The sequence below is a fragment of the Lotus japonicus genome, chromosome 3 (assembly GCF_012489685.1).
Source record: "Lotus japonicus ecotype B-129 chromosome 3, LjGifu_v1.2".
NCBI lineage: Eukaryota > Viridiplantae > Streptophyta > Magnoliopsida > Fabales > Fabaceae > Lotus > Lotus japonicus.
The window spans coordinates 91,299,511-91,317,590 of NC_080043.1; the positions used below are offsets into that span (position 1 = coordinate 91,299,511).

The 18,080-nt window shown below is 38.8% G+C and overlaps 2 protein-coding genes across 3 annotated transcripts; one reads left to right on the forward strand and one right to left on the reverse strand.

The window, feature by feature from the left end:
• Nucleotides 1-4,112: 4,112 nt before the first annotated feature.
• Nucleotides 4,113-6,977, reverse strand: LOC130747330 (FBD-associated F-box protein At4g10400-like). Of its 2 annotated transcripts, XM_057600230.1 has the most exons (4): nt 6,262-6,977; nt 6,014-6,171; nt 4,842-5,890; nt 4,113-4,739 (listed from the first exon to the last, which is right to left on the reverse strand). In XM_057600230.1, exons 3-4 carry the CDS (start codon nt 5,235-5,237, stop codon nt 4,308-4,310), a joined length of 828 nt encoding a protein of 275 aa, XP_057456213.1. In that variant the 5' UTR covers nt 5,238-5,890; nt 6,014-6,171; nt 6,262-6,977; the 3' UTR covers nt 4,113-4,307. The 2 variants fall into 2 exon arrangements, with proteins under 2 accessions (XP_057456213.1, XP_057456212.1); XM_057600229.1 differs by having other exon boundaries at nt 6,014-6,977.
• Nucleotides 6,978-10,952: 3,975 nt separating this feature from the next.
• LOC130747332 (uncharacterized) lies at nt 10,953-17,797 on the forward strand. Its single transcript, XM_057600232.1, has 12 exons — nt 10,953-11,841; nt 12,608-12,810; nt 12,893-13,090; nt 13,333-13,404; nt 13,884-13,979; nt 14,626-14,705; nt 14,872-14,950; nt 15,236-15,446; nt 15,555-15,751; nt 16,351-16,456; nt 16,703-16,792; nt 16,898-17,797. The coding sequence occupies exons 1-12, from the start codon at nt 11,343-11,345 to the stop codon at nt 17,608-17,610; spliced, it is 2,544 nt and encodes an 847-aa protein (XP_057456215.1). The 5' UTR covers nt 10,953-11,342; the 3' UTR covers nt 17,611-17,797.
• The last annotated feature ends 283 nt before the right edge of the window (nt 17,798-18,080 follow it).

Consider the following 18,080-nt stretch of genomic DNA (forward strand, 5'->3'; position numbering starts at 1 on the left):
CGCAGCAGCTTTTGTGGCGTTAACGCCGGCGGAGGCGGCTGTGGCACCAATAGAGGACTCAGCGGCAACAGCAGCGGTCGCACCGGCGGAGGCAGGAGAAGAAGCTGGTACGGCGGTTGGCTCGGTTGCTGCGGCGACAGAGGCTTCAGCGACATTTTTGCCTTTAGGCGCAGCAGCAGTGGTGGGCTGAGCGCCAGGGTTGGATGTGCCGGCGTCGGAGAAGGCTTTGGTCAATCTTCTCCTCTTGGGAGCTTTGGTGCTCTCGGCTTGGTTCTCAGCACCGCCCCGTTTTTTCGCGTCGCCCTCAGTGTTGAATTTTGGGGAAAAGCGAGCCATTCTCCTCTCGCGGGCCTTCAGGAGCTCGGCGTTCGTGAAATTCATATCTTCTGTAACAATAAAAAAAAACGATCAGTGATAACATAGGAGTCGAGAAAGGAAATGTCAATAATAAAAGTGAGCTATGGGCAACCTAAGTATTTGGGAGTTCTTGAGAGGTCAGCGCCCTCAAGGACTGTTGTGCAGTCAAGGATGGGAAGTGGGGCAAGGAGATTAAGAAAGGCTTTATCGTTGGCGGACAAGGAATCCTCTGAAGGATCGGTGATCCCGTTGGGCTTCTCTGTCCAGTAAAGAGGAAAGAGGGCGGTCCCGTCTCTGAGGGTGAATGCCTCTGGGTAGGCGGGATGAACCGCCACACGGAAGTACTTTCGTGCGAAGGAGGACTTCGCGTTACTTTTGTGGGGATGCAAACACTTCCGGCCGTCTCGGGCCTTCAAAGAAATCCATCCTTTGTTTTTGATGGACTTGGGGTCGACGTCGTAAAGGTAGAAGAAACTGGTGGGGGATGGGGCGATGCCGACAGCGGCGCTTAGAATTTCAAAACATCGAATGAAGGCCCAGGCGTTAGGGTGGAGTTGACAGGGAGCCGCGTTGATGTCGCGGAGGACGGTTTGGACAAAGGGCGAGAAAGGAAGCCTGATTCCAAGCTCGCTAAACATGTATTCGTACGCAAAGAAAAAATGGGATCTCTTTACATCGCCGTCTGGCTTGTGAAGCCAGGGGCGATCCCCGGGACTGCAAACCCAGATCCTGAGTTTGGCGTTAAACTCATCGTCATTGGACAAGCCACCCAGGGAGTTCACGAATTGCACAATGGGATCGCTATCTTGGAAGATGGAAGGTTGATCTATAGCCTCGTGTTTGGGGGCTACTTGGACTGGAAGGGGCAGAGTGGCGTAGGTTTTTAGTCGGTGAGCTGGGATCTCCGGAACCTCTAAACGGAGGCCGCCGGCAGCGGTGGAGTCAGGGTCGCTTTCGGAGGAGGAAGAAGAGTGATTAGGGGAGGTAGGGTTTGAAGCCATTTTTAGAAGACAGTGAAGTGAAAGAAAGGAAAAGATCAGTATGTGTGCGATGTAAAGATAAGGACAGTGGGACTCACCGGAGTAGGATGTGAAGAGTGGGTAGCGGAAAGGGTGATAAGCAACGGCTCCGGAGCGGAAGTGGGCAGAAGGAGTTTGGTAAGCGATTAGGGAAGTGAAGAGGGGTCTCGGAAAGGGATGACAGTGGGGAAGAAGGGTTTTTATAGGAGAAGGGGAGAAGCTGGAAGGGTGACGCGTGTTGGACGCGTGTGGAAGGTTGGAAGTCATGATGGTTTTGGGGAGGTGGGTCGCGTGCAAAGGGGAGTTACTGCGCACGATGGGACGGTTATGAAAGGTGAAGTGACGGTTCCGGAGAAAGAGGGAAATTGATGTAACCAACACATCACGTGGGGCAGCCACGTGAGGCATATAGAAATTTGAAAGGGTTTTAAAATAAGGGAAAGCGCGAAAAGCCTCGCCACTATAAGGATCAAACGCCATCGCCTGACGATTGACACCAACAACGAAGTTCAGTCGCTCGCCGGGGTCACCGCCAGTCAATGATTGAATGATGGGCACATGACCCATGCCTGCCACCTTTCCCGCCGGCGAGCGATCATACACCTGCTCCAACTTATCACCAATACAAAGTAGTCGTTCTCGCCGCTTGCGGACTTGTGGACTTGCCAGCTTGGTTTGCTCGTCAAGTCGGTGGACTGGGTAACTGAAAATGCTAGTTTCCTTTTGCTCACGCCATGTTGGCGATATAGTTAACTTCTCTTTTCTCAAGCCATGTTGGCAGTGTAGATTCCGGTGTACAATAAGACATGTAACAGCATTTAAAAGACACCCTTAGCTCTCGTACCTCGAGCTCGGTGTCTTGTGGACTAGTGGACTGGGCAAGCCCCTAGAGGGGCAACGCCCAGCATGTATCCCGCCCTGAGGCGGGGCCCTGGCCTTCAGATGGGCCTTGATCTCGGAGGCCCAATTGGCCCAATAGGTAGTACCCAAGCTCTATAAATAGGAGGTAGTTATCAATTGTAAGGGACTTTTGGCTCATTTGATGAAGTAACACATAAAATTCAGCATTCTCTCTCTTACTCTCTCTCTCTCTAGCACAATCTCTCTACCCTTAAGTACTATACCTTTCCTCAATGTTCATTCCCAGAACAATGAGAAAACAAGGTGAGGTGAATATGATAGATTCACAATTTGCATGATCTTAATTTGCAATTAGTTTGTCTGGATAAAATGTTGGCATACACGGATACACCCACCTAAGCACATTTTTTTAATCATCTCTTGTCAGTCAGATCCATGGCGCTCTGCAGGAGTTCTCGCATGTTGTCTGGGGTCAAGTTTTTCGTGAGGTCAATTCAGCTACGGATGCTTTGGCCAAGCATGGTTCGGGTTTGAGTCTTGAACTTAGGGAGGGTCTTTGAGTCGCTCCCCAGTTTATGTTATGTCGCCTTTGCATCTGACAGAGCCTCTACTATCTACTATAGGGGCCTGTAGTTATTGGTTTTGTCATTTGGGCTGCTAAGCCCGCCTCCTTCAACCAAAAAAAACTAGTAAGATGGAGTTTAAAAGATTTTCTGTTTGAATTTTTAAAAGATCATACACGGCTTCAATTTAATGAAAAGTTATGTGCAATTTGGTGTCCGTTGTTGATTTAGTTTCTCCTTCTTTGTTGGTCTTTTAGTTAGTGGTTTGAGTCCACTTTGTGTGGCAGTTGTGATGTAAGGCTATTTTACAGCCATATGTTTTCAATTCAATCAAGAGATTATAATCCCAAAATTTCTGTTTTCTCATGCAACAAGAGAACATGTGGAGTAATAACCCATGTCATTCGTCCGTCATTTGGTCCATAACGTTGGATCAAATTCTAGCACCATCACGCTGTTAGTGTGTCACTCCTGTTATTGTCAATAGAGGGATCGCGGGGAGCAAGAGGCGCACCATCAACAGCTAGGGCCATGGGTACACAGCGTCATAGGACCCTCACGCCAAGGAGGAGATGAAAAGGCTGGGCTCACCTATGATGATATCTCAAGAGGTGGGAGTAGAATGTTCTGCTTCAGATAACAAGTGTTGTTCTTGGGAAGGTGGTGCATGACTGAGCTGAGGCTTCACTCCTCATTCTGTGCCTCAATGACAATGTCGAACTAGAACACCCAGCCAACATCGTCTACAGTTTTTATAACACCGGTTCTCTCACTCACCCCAAAGCTGCAGCTTCTTTTTCTCTTCCCTTTCTCTATATAATAACTTGATCAAGTGTGGAAGAAGAATTATATGGAACTTTTCTTGTCCAAAAATCAAATTGCATGCGTATGTTGTAAATTCAGTCTATGTGTTGTGTAATTGTGTCTGAAAATTCTAAGGAGTTCTTTTCAAACAAATAAAAATAAGGAATCCCATGAATATGCCCACAAAGCAAACAGAGAAAATGAATATCCAGTGTGCAGTTTTTACACACAGAGAAAATGAGCTACTAATATCAAACTTCTTAGTCAGTGGCCAATTATGTTATAAGGTACACTTACCCAAGCATCAATTCCATGGTTAACACTTAACAAGCTGCTATGACTATAGTGAATGAACTGCGTAGTAGACATTGACGTCAAAATCCTTTCTAGTTGAAAATATTTTTTTTTAACGTTTATGTTTGGTCAAATTAAGTGGACACATACATTTAAGAGCAAAAATAAACTTTTGGAAGAGAGATAGAGAGACAGAGCACAATACTTCACCAAATAAGAAATAGTACTATCCATTTATAAACCCAAGTTTGGTACCAGAACTGAATTTACCAAACAATAATCAGATAGATATGGGCACTGGACAAGAAAATTACACAAAATCCATCCATGTTCTTCAAACATTAGATTAATTAATAACATATGTAATAATCTAAGAACAATTTGCAGCCACTAATAAACCTACCAGTTATCATATGAATGAAAGTTCACACAAGGCAGATCTCCTTGGACATAAAGCTAATTGTTTAAGCATTTCATGTTTTGCTTCTGTACTCAAGGAACTCCTACTACAAATTTTCATGGTCCTTAAAGATGTTGAATGCTGCATAATGTCTTGTGCAAATAGCCGCTCACATCTTGTGCCTTTGTAATTTTTAAGAGTGCAGTTTCTAAATTGTGAAGTAAGACATTCAGGAATAAATTGAGGGTAAGGCAAAAGAGTCATACTGTCAGGATCTCGACTAAATATAAGTTCAAAATCCTGGAGCTTGGGGCAATTTTTTAGTATCTCAAACACGAAATGCCAGCTCAAAGAGCCCAAAGAGGTGAATACCACATGAACTAAATTAGGGAATTCAAGAACCACCCTATTAAACACCCTAGTGACCCTACCGAAGGTGCGCTGCAAAAGTTATAAAGACAAACTATGATGAGAAATATAGGTGTGAATATGATTTTCTACAAAAATGAAATCAAATACATAATCTTCAGGATATATACAAACCTCTTCAATGCTTAGAAATTCTGCATTACTGATTATTTTCAGGGGAAACCTGAAATTATAATCATTTATAACCACACTGACCAACTTGGGCAAGCTTCTAAATCTAAACTCTTGATCAAAACTTGTATCCAAATAACTAACAGTACCTGCTTCCAAATCCTCAAGTAATGGACACCCACAAATAAGCTTCAAAAAAGATTGAAAATCTACGAAATGAACCTTTTCCAAATGTAGGGATTTGAGTGAGGGAAGCTCAACATGAGAAGAAACGTACACACCTAATGGATACCCTTTCAACTTGAGAACAACAAGGGTTCTGCAGCTGTAAATTTTCAAACCAATACCACGAGAAAGTGGGGGGATGCAGATTTCAAGGTTCTCAATCCGGCGTGGCATTACAGTGTTTAACCAATCATGGACAAGATCAGAACCTTCCAAGCTAACAGTCGACTCATATAAGAGTCAGAATCTTGTGATGGGTTGTCGCTCGTCTCTGGCGAGAATGGTTGCGTTTACGAAGTTCTCAAAGGAAGGGATATCCAGAGATTCCTCCACCCACCCTTTGCGGGTTGCGCGACGGAATTCGAAGTGGTCCAAGTCGAGAGCGGGAACGGAGATCTTTGAAACAAGAGGTGTGGCAACTGCTTCGTGGGTTCGGAGAAAAGAGAGAATGTGACAGAGGATTTCATCGGGTAACCTACTAATCATGTCCATCGTAAATCAACAGAGAAATCTCGTAGAGGTGAATTAGGGTTCACTGGAATGGATGGCGGTGGCTGTGGCGGAAGGTGGCTGTGGCGGAGCCCCGTTCGAGCTTAGGGTTTTGGGTCTGGGTGCGATGTGAGCCACGGTTATATAGTTTATGGTTGAGACTAGTGACTTGCTTCTATGGGCTGAAAAGCCCAAGGAACACTGATATCCGAAGAGGCCCAAAATAATTTGAAAACATAATATTATGGCCCGATCCAAAATGGGCTGAATGTTGCACGCTTTATTCAACTGACATGTATAGCTGTTTATTATGTGGGCAAGGCACCATCAAGGTTAACCTGTCAAGGAAGACATAATCAAGGAAAACCACACACAACAAGCTTCAAGAGCTGCAGACTGGGTTCCCCCTCGCGGGGACATCCTCAAAATAAATGTGGATGCAAGCTAGGTGATCAACCTACCTCGAGCCTCAGTTGGAGCAGTAATCCGAGACAAATTTGCCACCCTCCTTGCCGGTTCAAGTTCTAAGGTGTTTGCCTCTTCCCCTTTGACAACAGAGGCTCAAGCAATCAGGGAGGGACTAATATTGGCCCTTAATCTCAATTTTCAAGATGTGATGCTGGAATCAGATAATAAACAATTAGTGGAGGCATGCAGATCAGAGATTTTAATAGGTGAAGCTAGTGCAATTTTACGAGATATCATATACCTGAAAGGCCAATTTCATGACTGTGAGTTCGCATGGACCAATAGAGAGAGGAACAATTCTGCCCACCAAGTTGCAAAACTTTGCAGGGAAAACAAGTTATTGGATAACTGGTTGTTTAGCCCCCCTCAGGAGCTTCGTTGGGCCTTAGTGGAGGATGCCAAAGCAGCAGCTCTCAGAAATGGCTTCCCAAGTGCCCACAACTCTTGATGGAGTTTAAACAAGGCTCTCTCTGTTCTTGGCTCTGACTTGCATGCCCATGCCTTGCAACCTGCTCTTTTGTCTTCAGGGATGCCTCACTCTCCTCTAGTTACTCCTCCCTGGTCTCATCCTTTGCTCCTATTGCCATCAGAGTGACTGGTTGGGAGCTTCGGAGAGCCTTGTTGAAGATGCTTCAAATAATGGCTTACTGAGTTGGAGATCTTGCTGTTGGATTCTGAACACATGTTCCTTCTCACTGCCTTTAGACCTTCCTTGTCATCCCTGGTTGAAGTCTATCTTGGTAGCAAGCTTTGTCTCTGCCGGTCTTGAAGAAATTGCAGATTTTGCTTGATTGTCCATGGCCTCTTGGAAGAGATAAGACCATTGCACAAGTACTTTCCCATCAGCATTATTGCCGCTTGTTTCTTTGGAAAAGTGGTTGGAGTAATTCAAGCCTCTGTTGCTTCCCATGTGCATTTAGCTTTTCTAAGTCTAGAGGGACCACTTGCTTCCTTTGTTTTTACCAAGTGGAGAATATCTTTCTTGCTGGCTAACGTGTTCCAGCCTCTTGTTTCTTCCCTTTGTGGGCTCGGCCTTGGGCCTTTGCTTAATATAACTATCATTGACAAAAAAAAAAAGGTTAACGTCGATGCCACGGTTCAAGAGGGAGGAGGAGGTGCATATTTTCCTTTGGTTGCACGTAACTACAGAGGTGAAGTTCTTGCTGCAGCCACATCAAATTTGGTGCAATGCTTATCACCAAAATTAGCAGAGACACAAGGATTACGGTGGGCTATGATCATGGCAAGCGAACTTGGTTTTCAGACAGTTTGCTTGGAGACAGATTGTCTTCAGCTTTATAATGGATGGAAGAACTTTGTGGATGTTGCTTCTTATTTTTCTACTGTTTTAGCGGATTGTCACATTTTAGTTTCTCATATTAACTATGTTTCTGTTATCTTTGTCCTTTGTACCGGTAATAAGGTTGCAGACCTCCTGGCTAGGCATGCATCTTCTTTACCAGGGCCTGTCTGGATTGAGGAGGTCTCGCCAGTGTTGGTTCCGCTTGTGTCAGCTAATGTATTGGCGTCTATGCCACCTTCTATTTAGTCAATATGTTTGATTTCTTTAAAAAAAAAAACCCCTCATGTAGTTGTTGTGTCTCACAAGACAAGGCGTTGGACATGAAGAGCCTCCTTTTCTCCCTCTGACACACACACCTTGTATGAGGTGCCTCTATTTTGCAAGGGAGTCTTCAGATTGGAAGTGGTCAAAATTTGTTTTTGTATAGCATGTTCTATCAATATATTTTGCTTGAAATTATCATAATGTGCGATTAAAGATGTGAACTATTTGCCCTCAATTTGTCAAAAAAATAAAATAAATTGGCTCAGAGCTAGCCCACTTGCACATCGACCTCAAGATATTAATCATGTGCAAGTAATAGAAAGATCACTAGGCTTAACCTCAATAATATTTGTAATCTTAATATTCAAGGATGGGTTTGGATAAGGCTTGCACGTAGTTGTAGCTCATTGCTTCAACTGCAAACATCTATCATTGTCTCGTTTTCCACTAAGAAATAATGTCCGTACAAATGTTGTGTGTGCAATTGTGCATTGTATTATGTTTAGCAAATGGCTTATCTATGAATATGATTGCGTTATCTCTCATTTGTGTTCCCGTTCAAGCAACGATTTGTGGTCAAGGTGAAAACAAATTGGAATGTGGTGTTTGGATTTGTGTGGTGGCAATATCTTTTTTTTTATAGGCAAATGTTAGTGGTTAATTGTTAGTAAGTTATAAATTTTTTTAAATTTTTCTTCCAAGATTCGAACCCTAGACCTTCTGTAATTAACAACAGAACTAAATATTAAGCTCAAGACAAAGAACTGCTGATCTGCAAATAAGCCTCTGTTTTGGTGGTATGAAAGGAAGTTTATGTGGGCTTCCTTCTCTTCATGTATAAGGTAATAGGATTAATGTCCTTGTATAGTTAGGTCTGAGTCAAGTAGTCAATCAATTTCATATGTCATGAAAGAAATTACCAAACCCCGAGTCATATTCACTTAGCTTCATTAATAATTTTCTTGGATGGAAATTCATTTATGAACAAGAAAAGGTTCCTTTCTCCCAAGAAAGTACTCCTTCTAAATTATTTACTATGACTTGTAAATTAGTACAAACTTTGCATAGGTAGCTTAATTATATAAGTAATAGTGCAATACCTACCTACCCCATTAACCCTATGTAATAAAGCATTATTATATTGAATGAAACTCTACCTCATTATTTGTACATCTGTCTCTGCTCTGGATTTGGCTACAATAAACTCCCTTCTTTGCCAACATTTAATATTTATATAATTTTATTATCTAATCTGTATTAGTATAAACTATAAAGTATATACCCATATTGTTCATTGTATCGTATCTCTATTATTCTGTCAAAAAAATCTCTATTATCTATTAATTAGGTGACAGGTCACCTGATTTTTTTTTATAGGCAAATGTTAGTTGTTAGAAATGTTGTATTATAATATGCTTTTGATTTTAGGTCTAAAGGCTAGCCACATCACTGTTGGGTAGCTAGTATAGAGTGTAGAGATATTCTTGCTTCCTATCTTGGAGGAATATTTCATAAATTAAAAGATCATAATCTTTGAATTTGTTTGTGTTATATTAATTATTCATTTATTCAGTCCGGATGCAGAGAAGATAGAAGAATTTCACATTTCTGGATACATTTCTAATTTTCTACTACATCCAAAAACTATTCACATTTTATTAGTTACGTTTATGTGGGGAAACGATTTAATTTATTCCTTTATCCTGGACTTTGAAGAAAATGACAGCATTTTAGTACATGGCATTCTTGATTCTTGGTCTTGCTCTGATTTTGAGTATAGTTGGCTATGTGTGTGAATTTGACAGCAAATTTTCACGTTTGAATAGTGTGACAAACTCAGCATTGAGGACCCGTGTTGTGTGTCTATTATTATTTTTAATACTTTTGGTTCACGTGATTTTATTGCCTTTCCTTTGAATAAATCCAAACATTATCAATAGTAGTTATTGATGCCTTTGTGGCTATGGGTAAGGTAGAGGGCCTTAGCGATTTATTAAATATTTAATCAATCAAGTTATAAATGTCACCTACATACTGTATATTGTGTTAATAAAATGAGTAGTTCACTTAATTGGGATTTCCCCATAGTATATCTGATCAATCTAATGAGTGTCGGTTACATTAATGTTACATTAATTGAAAGTGGTTGTTTAAATTTTATGGTTGAAAGTTTGATCATTAGGAGACGCGCTCTTGAGAAGCTCTATAACTTTTAATTGTCACGCCTTAATCATACAAAATTGTCTCAGTAGAAGAGGATGCTTATGGTTAAAAAACAAAAGTATATCAAATCACATGAAAATTTAATGCTATCCAAACAAACAAATTATTGAATGAAAGTGAGAAAACTTAAAAATTAATACTGACAAATTACCTTGTATTCTTAGGGCTCATCATGGTGAAGAACAAAGAATAAAATTTTGGGTGGGGTAAAAAAAAAGAAATGGATGAAGGTGAAAAAAGGAGGAGAAATCAGTGAAAGAGAAGAAAGACGAAGAAATAGGTGAAGTTAAGAAAAGAAGATGACCAAATAATGGTGCTCGGTCGAGACTTATGAACAATAATACTTAAGAAACTAAAAATAGAAGTATTTTAACATTAATAAAAATGAGCTGCTCCGTTGCTCTTTCAAAAATTGAAGAATTTGAAATTCTTCAGTTCATTATTTAGAATATGAAAGAGAAAATTGCAAATTAGAAAAATTTACTAAAGAAGAAAACATGACAAATTAAGCCAGAAAGATATGAAACATCTTCATTTTAAATGACCACTAGAAAAATTGGCTCACAAAAATTGCCACAAGTTTTTGAAAAATGATATATAGACCCCGAAGGGACCTGTTGAAATGAATTATCCCGAAATCTCATACTTGAACAAGAACCCAACGCTAACGAGGTTGGGAAAACAAACCTTGTCCCCGTCAGGTTTCAGGTTTCCCCAACCCGGCTCATTACCCATATACTCATGTACTAAAATAATGTATAAAGTGGTTATCACATCCTCATCAACCTCAACATTTTATCCTCATCAACCTCAACATTTTAGAGGGAGGATCATAAAATCATAGAACTAGATTAAGATGAGAGACATATTCGGAGTAGCAAATCCGAACCCAAACCCAAATTTGAAAATAGGGTTAAACACCGACCTAGACCCAAACGTAGTCATAGCGAGATTCGTTCGTCGAATCGGGTCGGGTTCGGGCATATGCCTAAGAGTACAAGTTAAATTGCCTTATCTAGTCTCACCCATTTGTTAAAGGATAATGGTAGATTTCACTTTGTCTCTTTCCAATTTCCATATCTCTTCCTTCCTGAATTCCAACTTCCAAGTTAAGTTAACAGCTTTACTCTTTGTCTGTTACTCTCCCGCGCTGGAATTTAGGAAGGTGTTATATCTGTGATTACTTGCTTTTCAAATCCAAAACTCCAAAACATTTCTGTCACGAGACCACCTTAAACATGTCTCTGTTTTCTAGTGCCTATATATTCAACACAACACCCATTCACATGCTCATGTTATCATCTTCACTATTCCCCATTCTCCTCTCTCTGTCTCTTTCACGGGCTTCAATTGGAAAAATCCAAAGGAACCCATTTTCTCTTTTCTATTCCTTTGTTTTCTATCCAACTTAGGTTATAGATTTCTGTTGGGTTCCAATTCCAATTCGTTTAGCTTCTACTTAATTTAAGGGTGTTTGTTGCGTCATGGTTGGTGCTTAGTTTAATGGTTTGATTCTGAATTTCTCACCAAAGATGGAGACTTTTGTGTTTTTGCTTGTGACCCTTTTGCTGTGTGGTTGTGCTGCTGGGAAAGAATGCACAAACATTCCTACTCAATCTCACACGTTTCGGTATGAGCTATTGACATCCAAGAACGAGACATGGAAATCAGAGGTGATGTCTCACTTCCATTTGACTCCCACTGATGACTCTGCTTGGGCTGATTTGCTGCCAAGGAGGTTCTTGAGTGAGAAGAACAAGCATGATTGGGGTGTGATGTATAGGAAAGTCAAGAACATGGGAACCTTCAATTCACCTGAAGGGTTTCTAAAAGAAGTGCCTCTTCAGGATGTGAGGTTGCTTGAGGGTTCCATCCATTGGAGGGCACAGCAGACAAATTTGGAGTATCTTTTGATGTTGGATGTGGACAGGTTGCTTTGGAGCTTCAGGAAGAATGCTGGTCTACCAACTCCTGGGACGCCTTATGGAGGATGGGAAGGTGCAGATATTGAGCTCAGGGGTCATTTTGTTGGTTAGTTTATTTCATGAGTTAACCATCTTAAATGTATTTACCTAATCTAACTTGTGTCCCTGTTTGGTGTTCTTCATTTATACTCAGCTCTTTAGCTTTCTCCCTAATGAATCCTTAACTCTATGGGGATAAAGGATAAAGGGTTTGAAATGCAAAAAGTTTAAATGCAAGGTGTGGTTGTAATAGAGGTGAAACTGTATTTGAACTATTAGGCTGAGAGATAGATTTGGGGGGGGGGGATAATTCAGGGTGGGATTTGATGTAGAACATTGAAATGAGAGTGATATGTTGGGAAGAGTGGTGGTGTGTTGGGAATTATGAGGTCTGTATGAAGGGAATATATACTCATAGAAAGGATTCTATGAAGGCAAGAGTCTATTGTAACACTTTTTCCACTTTTTTGTTGGTATTTCATGGTCAGAGCTAAGAGAATGTTAAAAGATTGCAGCTATGTTCAGAGAATATTTCTAGTTTATATTTTGTTACCTACCCACCTAAACAGCAACAACTGTTCTCAAGCTTTAGAAAAGCTTGGCTTTCTATTTATAAGGTTATCTGTGAAGGATTCATTGGACTCCATATATTTCAAGTACGAAATTGAATTTTTTTGGTTTGAGGTTTGTTCATAACTTATGAAATATCTCTCAAACAGATGTGTAGAAACCAAATGCATAGCAAATTCATTCCCCTGGGTTAAACTTTCTGTTTCTGCAATTCACTTTTCAAGGATAATTTATAATTGCTTTTTCTTTTACACTCTGTGAAGGACATTACTTGAGCGCATCAGCACTAATGTGGGCCAGCACAAACAATGATACCCTGAAGCAGAAAATGGACACTCTTGTTGCCGGCCTATCTGCCTGTCAGGAGAAAATTGGATCCGGATATCTCTCTGCATTTCCATCTGAGTTTTTTGATCGAGTCGAAGCTATTCAATCTGTGTGGGCTCCCTATTACACCATTCACAAGGTACAATCAAAAGTGGCTTTTGCTTATGCAAATGTTTTCTTGGCCTTAACATTGTGGGATTTCAAATATTTAACTTTGACAGATCTTAGCTGGCCTGTTGGATCAATATACTGTTGCTGGAACCCCTCAAGCTCTAAAAATGGGGACATGGATGGTTGATTACTTTTACAACCGCGTGCTGAATGTCATAACGATGTACACTATAGAAAGACACTATCAATCACAGAATGAAGAAACTGGAGGAATGAATGATGTCCTTTACAAATTATATAGCTTAACGGTGGGTTTACTAGTTCACATAGTTTCCTTTACTATTGTTGCTTTGTGTGCTTGTATAATGTTCTTGACTTGTAGACTTTGTTGATTTTAGTATTGGAATTAGAAGTTAGGGATTCTAATTCGTACTTGAGATATTATTTTATAAGCAATGGCTTACTTAACGTTCATGATAATTGCCCACGATACCTACTTTTTACGGTAACTTTCAATTGTGAAATAACACTGTCATGTTATTCTCTGCAGGGGGAATCGAAGCATCTATTGTTGGCTCACCTTTTTGACAAACCATGCTTTTTAGGGTTGCTTGCAGTGCAGGTAACTAATAACATTATTTGTTTTGACATATATCTATTTAATCCACATTCTATCATATACTTGGCGATAAATTTCATGAGGTCGCTGTGGTCTTTCAAATTATTTTCAGGATCAGTTGTATTGTAATTATAACTAATGCTAGCTTTCAGATCATAAGATGAGTAAATAAATCGGGAAAAACACATGCCATACAATATATACCAGAAAGCTTAAATGTGAAATTAAATTAATGCTTTATTCAACTTCAATGTTTTGAAAAACAGATCAGGTAAAGAGTAAAATATAGACTATCAAGTTACTCTTTTCTGTACATGGAAAAAACTTCCTGCACTTGAATATTATTCATAATATTATGCTCGTCCCCAAATGAAGCAATTATAAATTGGTTATTGAGTTTGGGCATTATTCTATCTTTTTAACTATATCTAATTTTATAACATGCCAAAGAATTGTTTTAAAACTTCTCTGCTTTCATGTAGGCTGATGACATAGCTGGTTTTCACACTAATACACATATCCCAATTGTTATCGGAGCTCAAATGCGGTATGAAGTCATGGGTGATCCACTTTATAAGGTGAATTATTTCGACACATTGTAGATAACTGATATATATTTCACTTTTAATAAATAATGTTTATTTTCTATTTATTAGTGTAATACTGTTCACTTAGTTTTTCAATTCACACACTGATATTTTTTCAAAAATCGCTCATAACCTTTTTAATCAATGGCTTGTTCAAGTAACCTATTCACTTGATACTTGGTGGTTCAACCTGAATATAACTGTCACTGAAACACCCCTATTTGTACCTATATAGGTCTTCAGTTCATCTGTCATTGTTTGTGAAGTACACTTTCACTCTGAATGATAGAAACAAAATACATATATTGGTATTGATGTCCACCTGATATTTTAATTTTGTATCTATATGGTTCATACTTCAAATGTTTCATGTCTATTTGTATCCTTTGTGACTTTTCATTTGTTACCTATGGTTCTTTTTCATTTAAAAATGTTTCCCCTGTTACATGTTTTATATTGGTGCAGTACATTTGTAGTTGAAATTTCAAATTATATTTCTATTTGTAGAATTTTCTTTTCCCCCTTTAATAACGAGTGTTTACTGTAATATTAGAAGTAACCATTAACCCAATTAAAACTTAACATCTACCATGCCTTTCAACTTTCTAAGACTCTTTCTTGTTTTTTGGTGTGTCAGGAAATTGCAACATTCTTTATGGACACTATAAACTCTTCTCATAGCTATGCAACTGGAGGGACATCAGTGAGCGAGTTCTGGTATTAAGACATCAGCATTTTGTTTCAGTTTTTTCATATGCATATAGAATTACCCATGGAATTTGTTTTCTGGAAGGGCATAAATGATAAATTGTTTTATTTCTTTAGTTATTGATAATTGGTTCTAGATTTCTTTCTTAACTCCTTTACTTCAATTTTTGTATAGGAGTAATCCAAAGAGAATAGCAGACAACCTAAAATCGACAGAGAATGAAGAATCGTGCACTACTTATAATATGTTGAAGGTATATCCAGCCATTCATCATTTTATTAGCTCATATAATGCTTGAGAAGTTAAAATTGAGTATATGAAAAAGGTTCTTTTTTTTTAACTATCAGAAGGGGAAAGACTTATTTTCACATGGTAATTCAGTGGTATTATGTTTATTATTTATGATTGTATATGTGCGTGTGAAAAGACACAATGTTATGAGATAATTGTTAGTTTATTTATATTGTAACTTTGTAAGTATCTCTATTGCCAGACAATGTTTCCATTACCTTGGCACCTAAAAATAAAATGATTTCAGGTTTCACGCCACCTGTTTAGATGGACCAAAGAAGTCTCTTACGCAGATTATTATGAGCGTGCTTTAACAAATGGTGTACTCAGCATTCAAAGAGGAACAGATCCTGGAGTGATGGTTTATATGCTTCCACTCGGTGTTGGGGTTTCCAAAGCTAAAACTGGACATAGTTGGGGAACGCCATTTGGTGCTTTCTGGTGCTGCTATGGAACAGGTTCTCATTTATTTTATTCACGTTTCAAATTACATCAAACTGCACCATATTCTTTGTCAATTCTTTTATACTCCTATCAGTCTCATATTCTCTTTTCCTGTTCATTAGGAATTGAATCATTCTCAAAGCTCGGAGATTCTATCTATTTCGAACAGGAAGGGAAGGATCCTGCTCTTTACATCATTCAGTACATATCAAGCTCATTTAATTGGAAATCTGGGGGCATCTTGCTCAATCAGACAGTGGTTCCAGCTTCTTCATGGGATCCTTATCTTTATGTGACATTTACGTTTTCTCCTCATGAGGTACCTATTACATTGTCTTATGGCATCTCATTAAACATCCTAATAAAGCCTAATCTGGCATTATGTCTCTTTTGTCCGTGAACCCCTTCTTTACTAAGGCTTTCATTTTCAAAATATTAGGTCCTTTTCCTACTTCTTTTGCTGAAATTACTTTAAAGTTTATATAATCTATCATTGTCATCTGAGACATGACAGAGGAAGTTTGAGTATAGTTTGTTGGAATCAAGTAGTAGTCCTTTCACATTTCAACCCTCTTAGTTTGGTAACACAAAGTATGCTGGTATAATGCACAATAGGTTACCTTTTAAAAATGCATTATCAATGTGATTATTAATTGAAGATGGGTTCCTGATAGATAACACCAAAGTTGATTATCTCAGCTTGATTATTCGTCAGGACAATTTATTACTTAGATTTATTTTTAAATTTTTAATTGCTAAGGACAATGGATAAGGTACTCTATCTTCTGATTTGTTGCGTGACTTATAATGTCATTTTTTCAAGCTAATTTAGTAAACAAACAATGTATGATTTATGAAGTGTAAGATCATCTACTTCTTTCTTCCTCAGTCTATATTTCCATACCTTTACTTCTGCAGAAAACTGGTACTTTATCTGCATTGAATTTTCGACTACCATCTTGGACTCTTACAGATGGTGCCAAGGGGATATTAAATGGTGAAACTTTATCTCTTCCAACTCCAGGTGTGAATCTCTCTTTAATTGCCTTCTATTATATAACATTTAAGATTCCCTTAGTTATCTAATCACAGACATAGGTGCACACTAGATTCTCGAATGCTTAACCACCGAAAAAAAGCTGCTAGGCTGTTAAGTTAGGACACATGCACACACAGACTAGAAAACTAAACTATATATTTGTGTAATTTATAACAGAAAAATTTGACACCTGAAACATAAAAGCACTATTTTATTTTTATCAACCTATAGGAAATTTTTTGTCGATCAAACGACAGTGGAGTGCTGGTGACAAGCTAACCCTTCAATTACCAATTACCATCAGAACAGAGGCCATTAAAGGTACTTCACAAGATAATCCATGTGTCTTGATAATCAATATTTTTATAACGAAGAATGGTTTAAGTTCCTAACCTTGCTGACATTGTGTATTTTGATTACATTCAGATGACAGACCTGAATATGCATCTGTTCAAGCAATTCTTTACGGTCCTTACCTTCTTGCTGGCCACACCACTAGTGATTGGGCCATTAAAGCTGTTGCAGACTGGATTACTCCAATTCCTTCCAATTACAATAGTCAACTAGTTTCTCTCTCCCAAGACTTTGCAAACTCAAATTTTGTTTTAACAAACTCAAACCAAACACTTACTATGCAAGAATTACCTGGATCTGGCACTGAGTTTGCTCTGCATGCAACCTTTAGACTCATCCTAAAAGAATCTTCCTCAAAGTTTTCATCATTGACGGATAGTATTGAGAAATCAGTGATGTTAGAACCAATTGATCTTCCTGGAATGAATGTTGTTCACCAAGGAGCAAACCAACCTCTGATCATTTCCAATGGCGGGCCATCTTCGGTTTTTCTTGTGGTACCGGGATTGGATGGACGAAATGGAACCATCTCTTTAGAATCTCAGAGCAATAAGGGTTGTTATGTGCACAGTGGCTTGAGTTCTGGTTCAGAAGTGAAGCTCAGTTGCATCTCTGGTTCTGAAGCTACTTTTAAGCAAGCAACAAGCTTTGTTGTTTGGAAAGGATTAAGGGAATACAATCCTATCAGCTTTGTGGCCAAAGGGACAAGCAGAAATTTTCTTTTGGAGCCATTATTGAGTTTCAGAGATGAGCGTTATACTGTTTATTTCAACATTCAAAATTGATGATACAAGATTTATTTTCAATAAGTAATATTTATCTAACTTTGGTCTGTGAAGGTTCAAATAATCGACATTCAATTATAAAAAGAATGTTGATGAATTTCCTCTTGTGCTTGATGGTCTGTAATTGAAATTTGAAACAGTACACATGATCAACTGGATATGCATACATGACCACTGTTTTTTTTTACATGACCACTGTTGATTACACATCAACCATGAAAAAATAAGTTGCAAAAAGTAATTATTGAAATAAAATTGTAACATTATTTTAAACACTTTGATGTATATCTTTTCCATCAATTTCCTTCTGTTCCCCTTATGATTAGTTATAGGAATTGCTAACTCTGCTCAAGATAATGTTCTGGATTCACACAGCTCTATGAAATGTATAATCTAATTGCTGAGTGTTGTCGATCACCCAAGTTCTTTTGGGACTTTGAGGCTAAAGGGGTAAAGAGGAATTTTTTTTA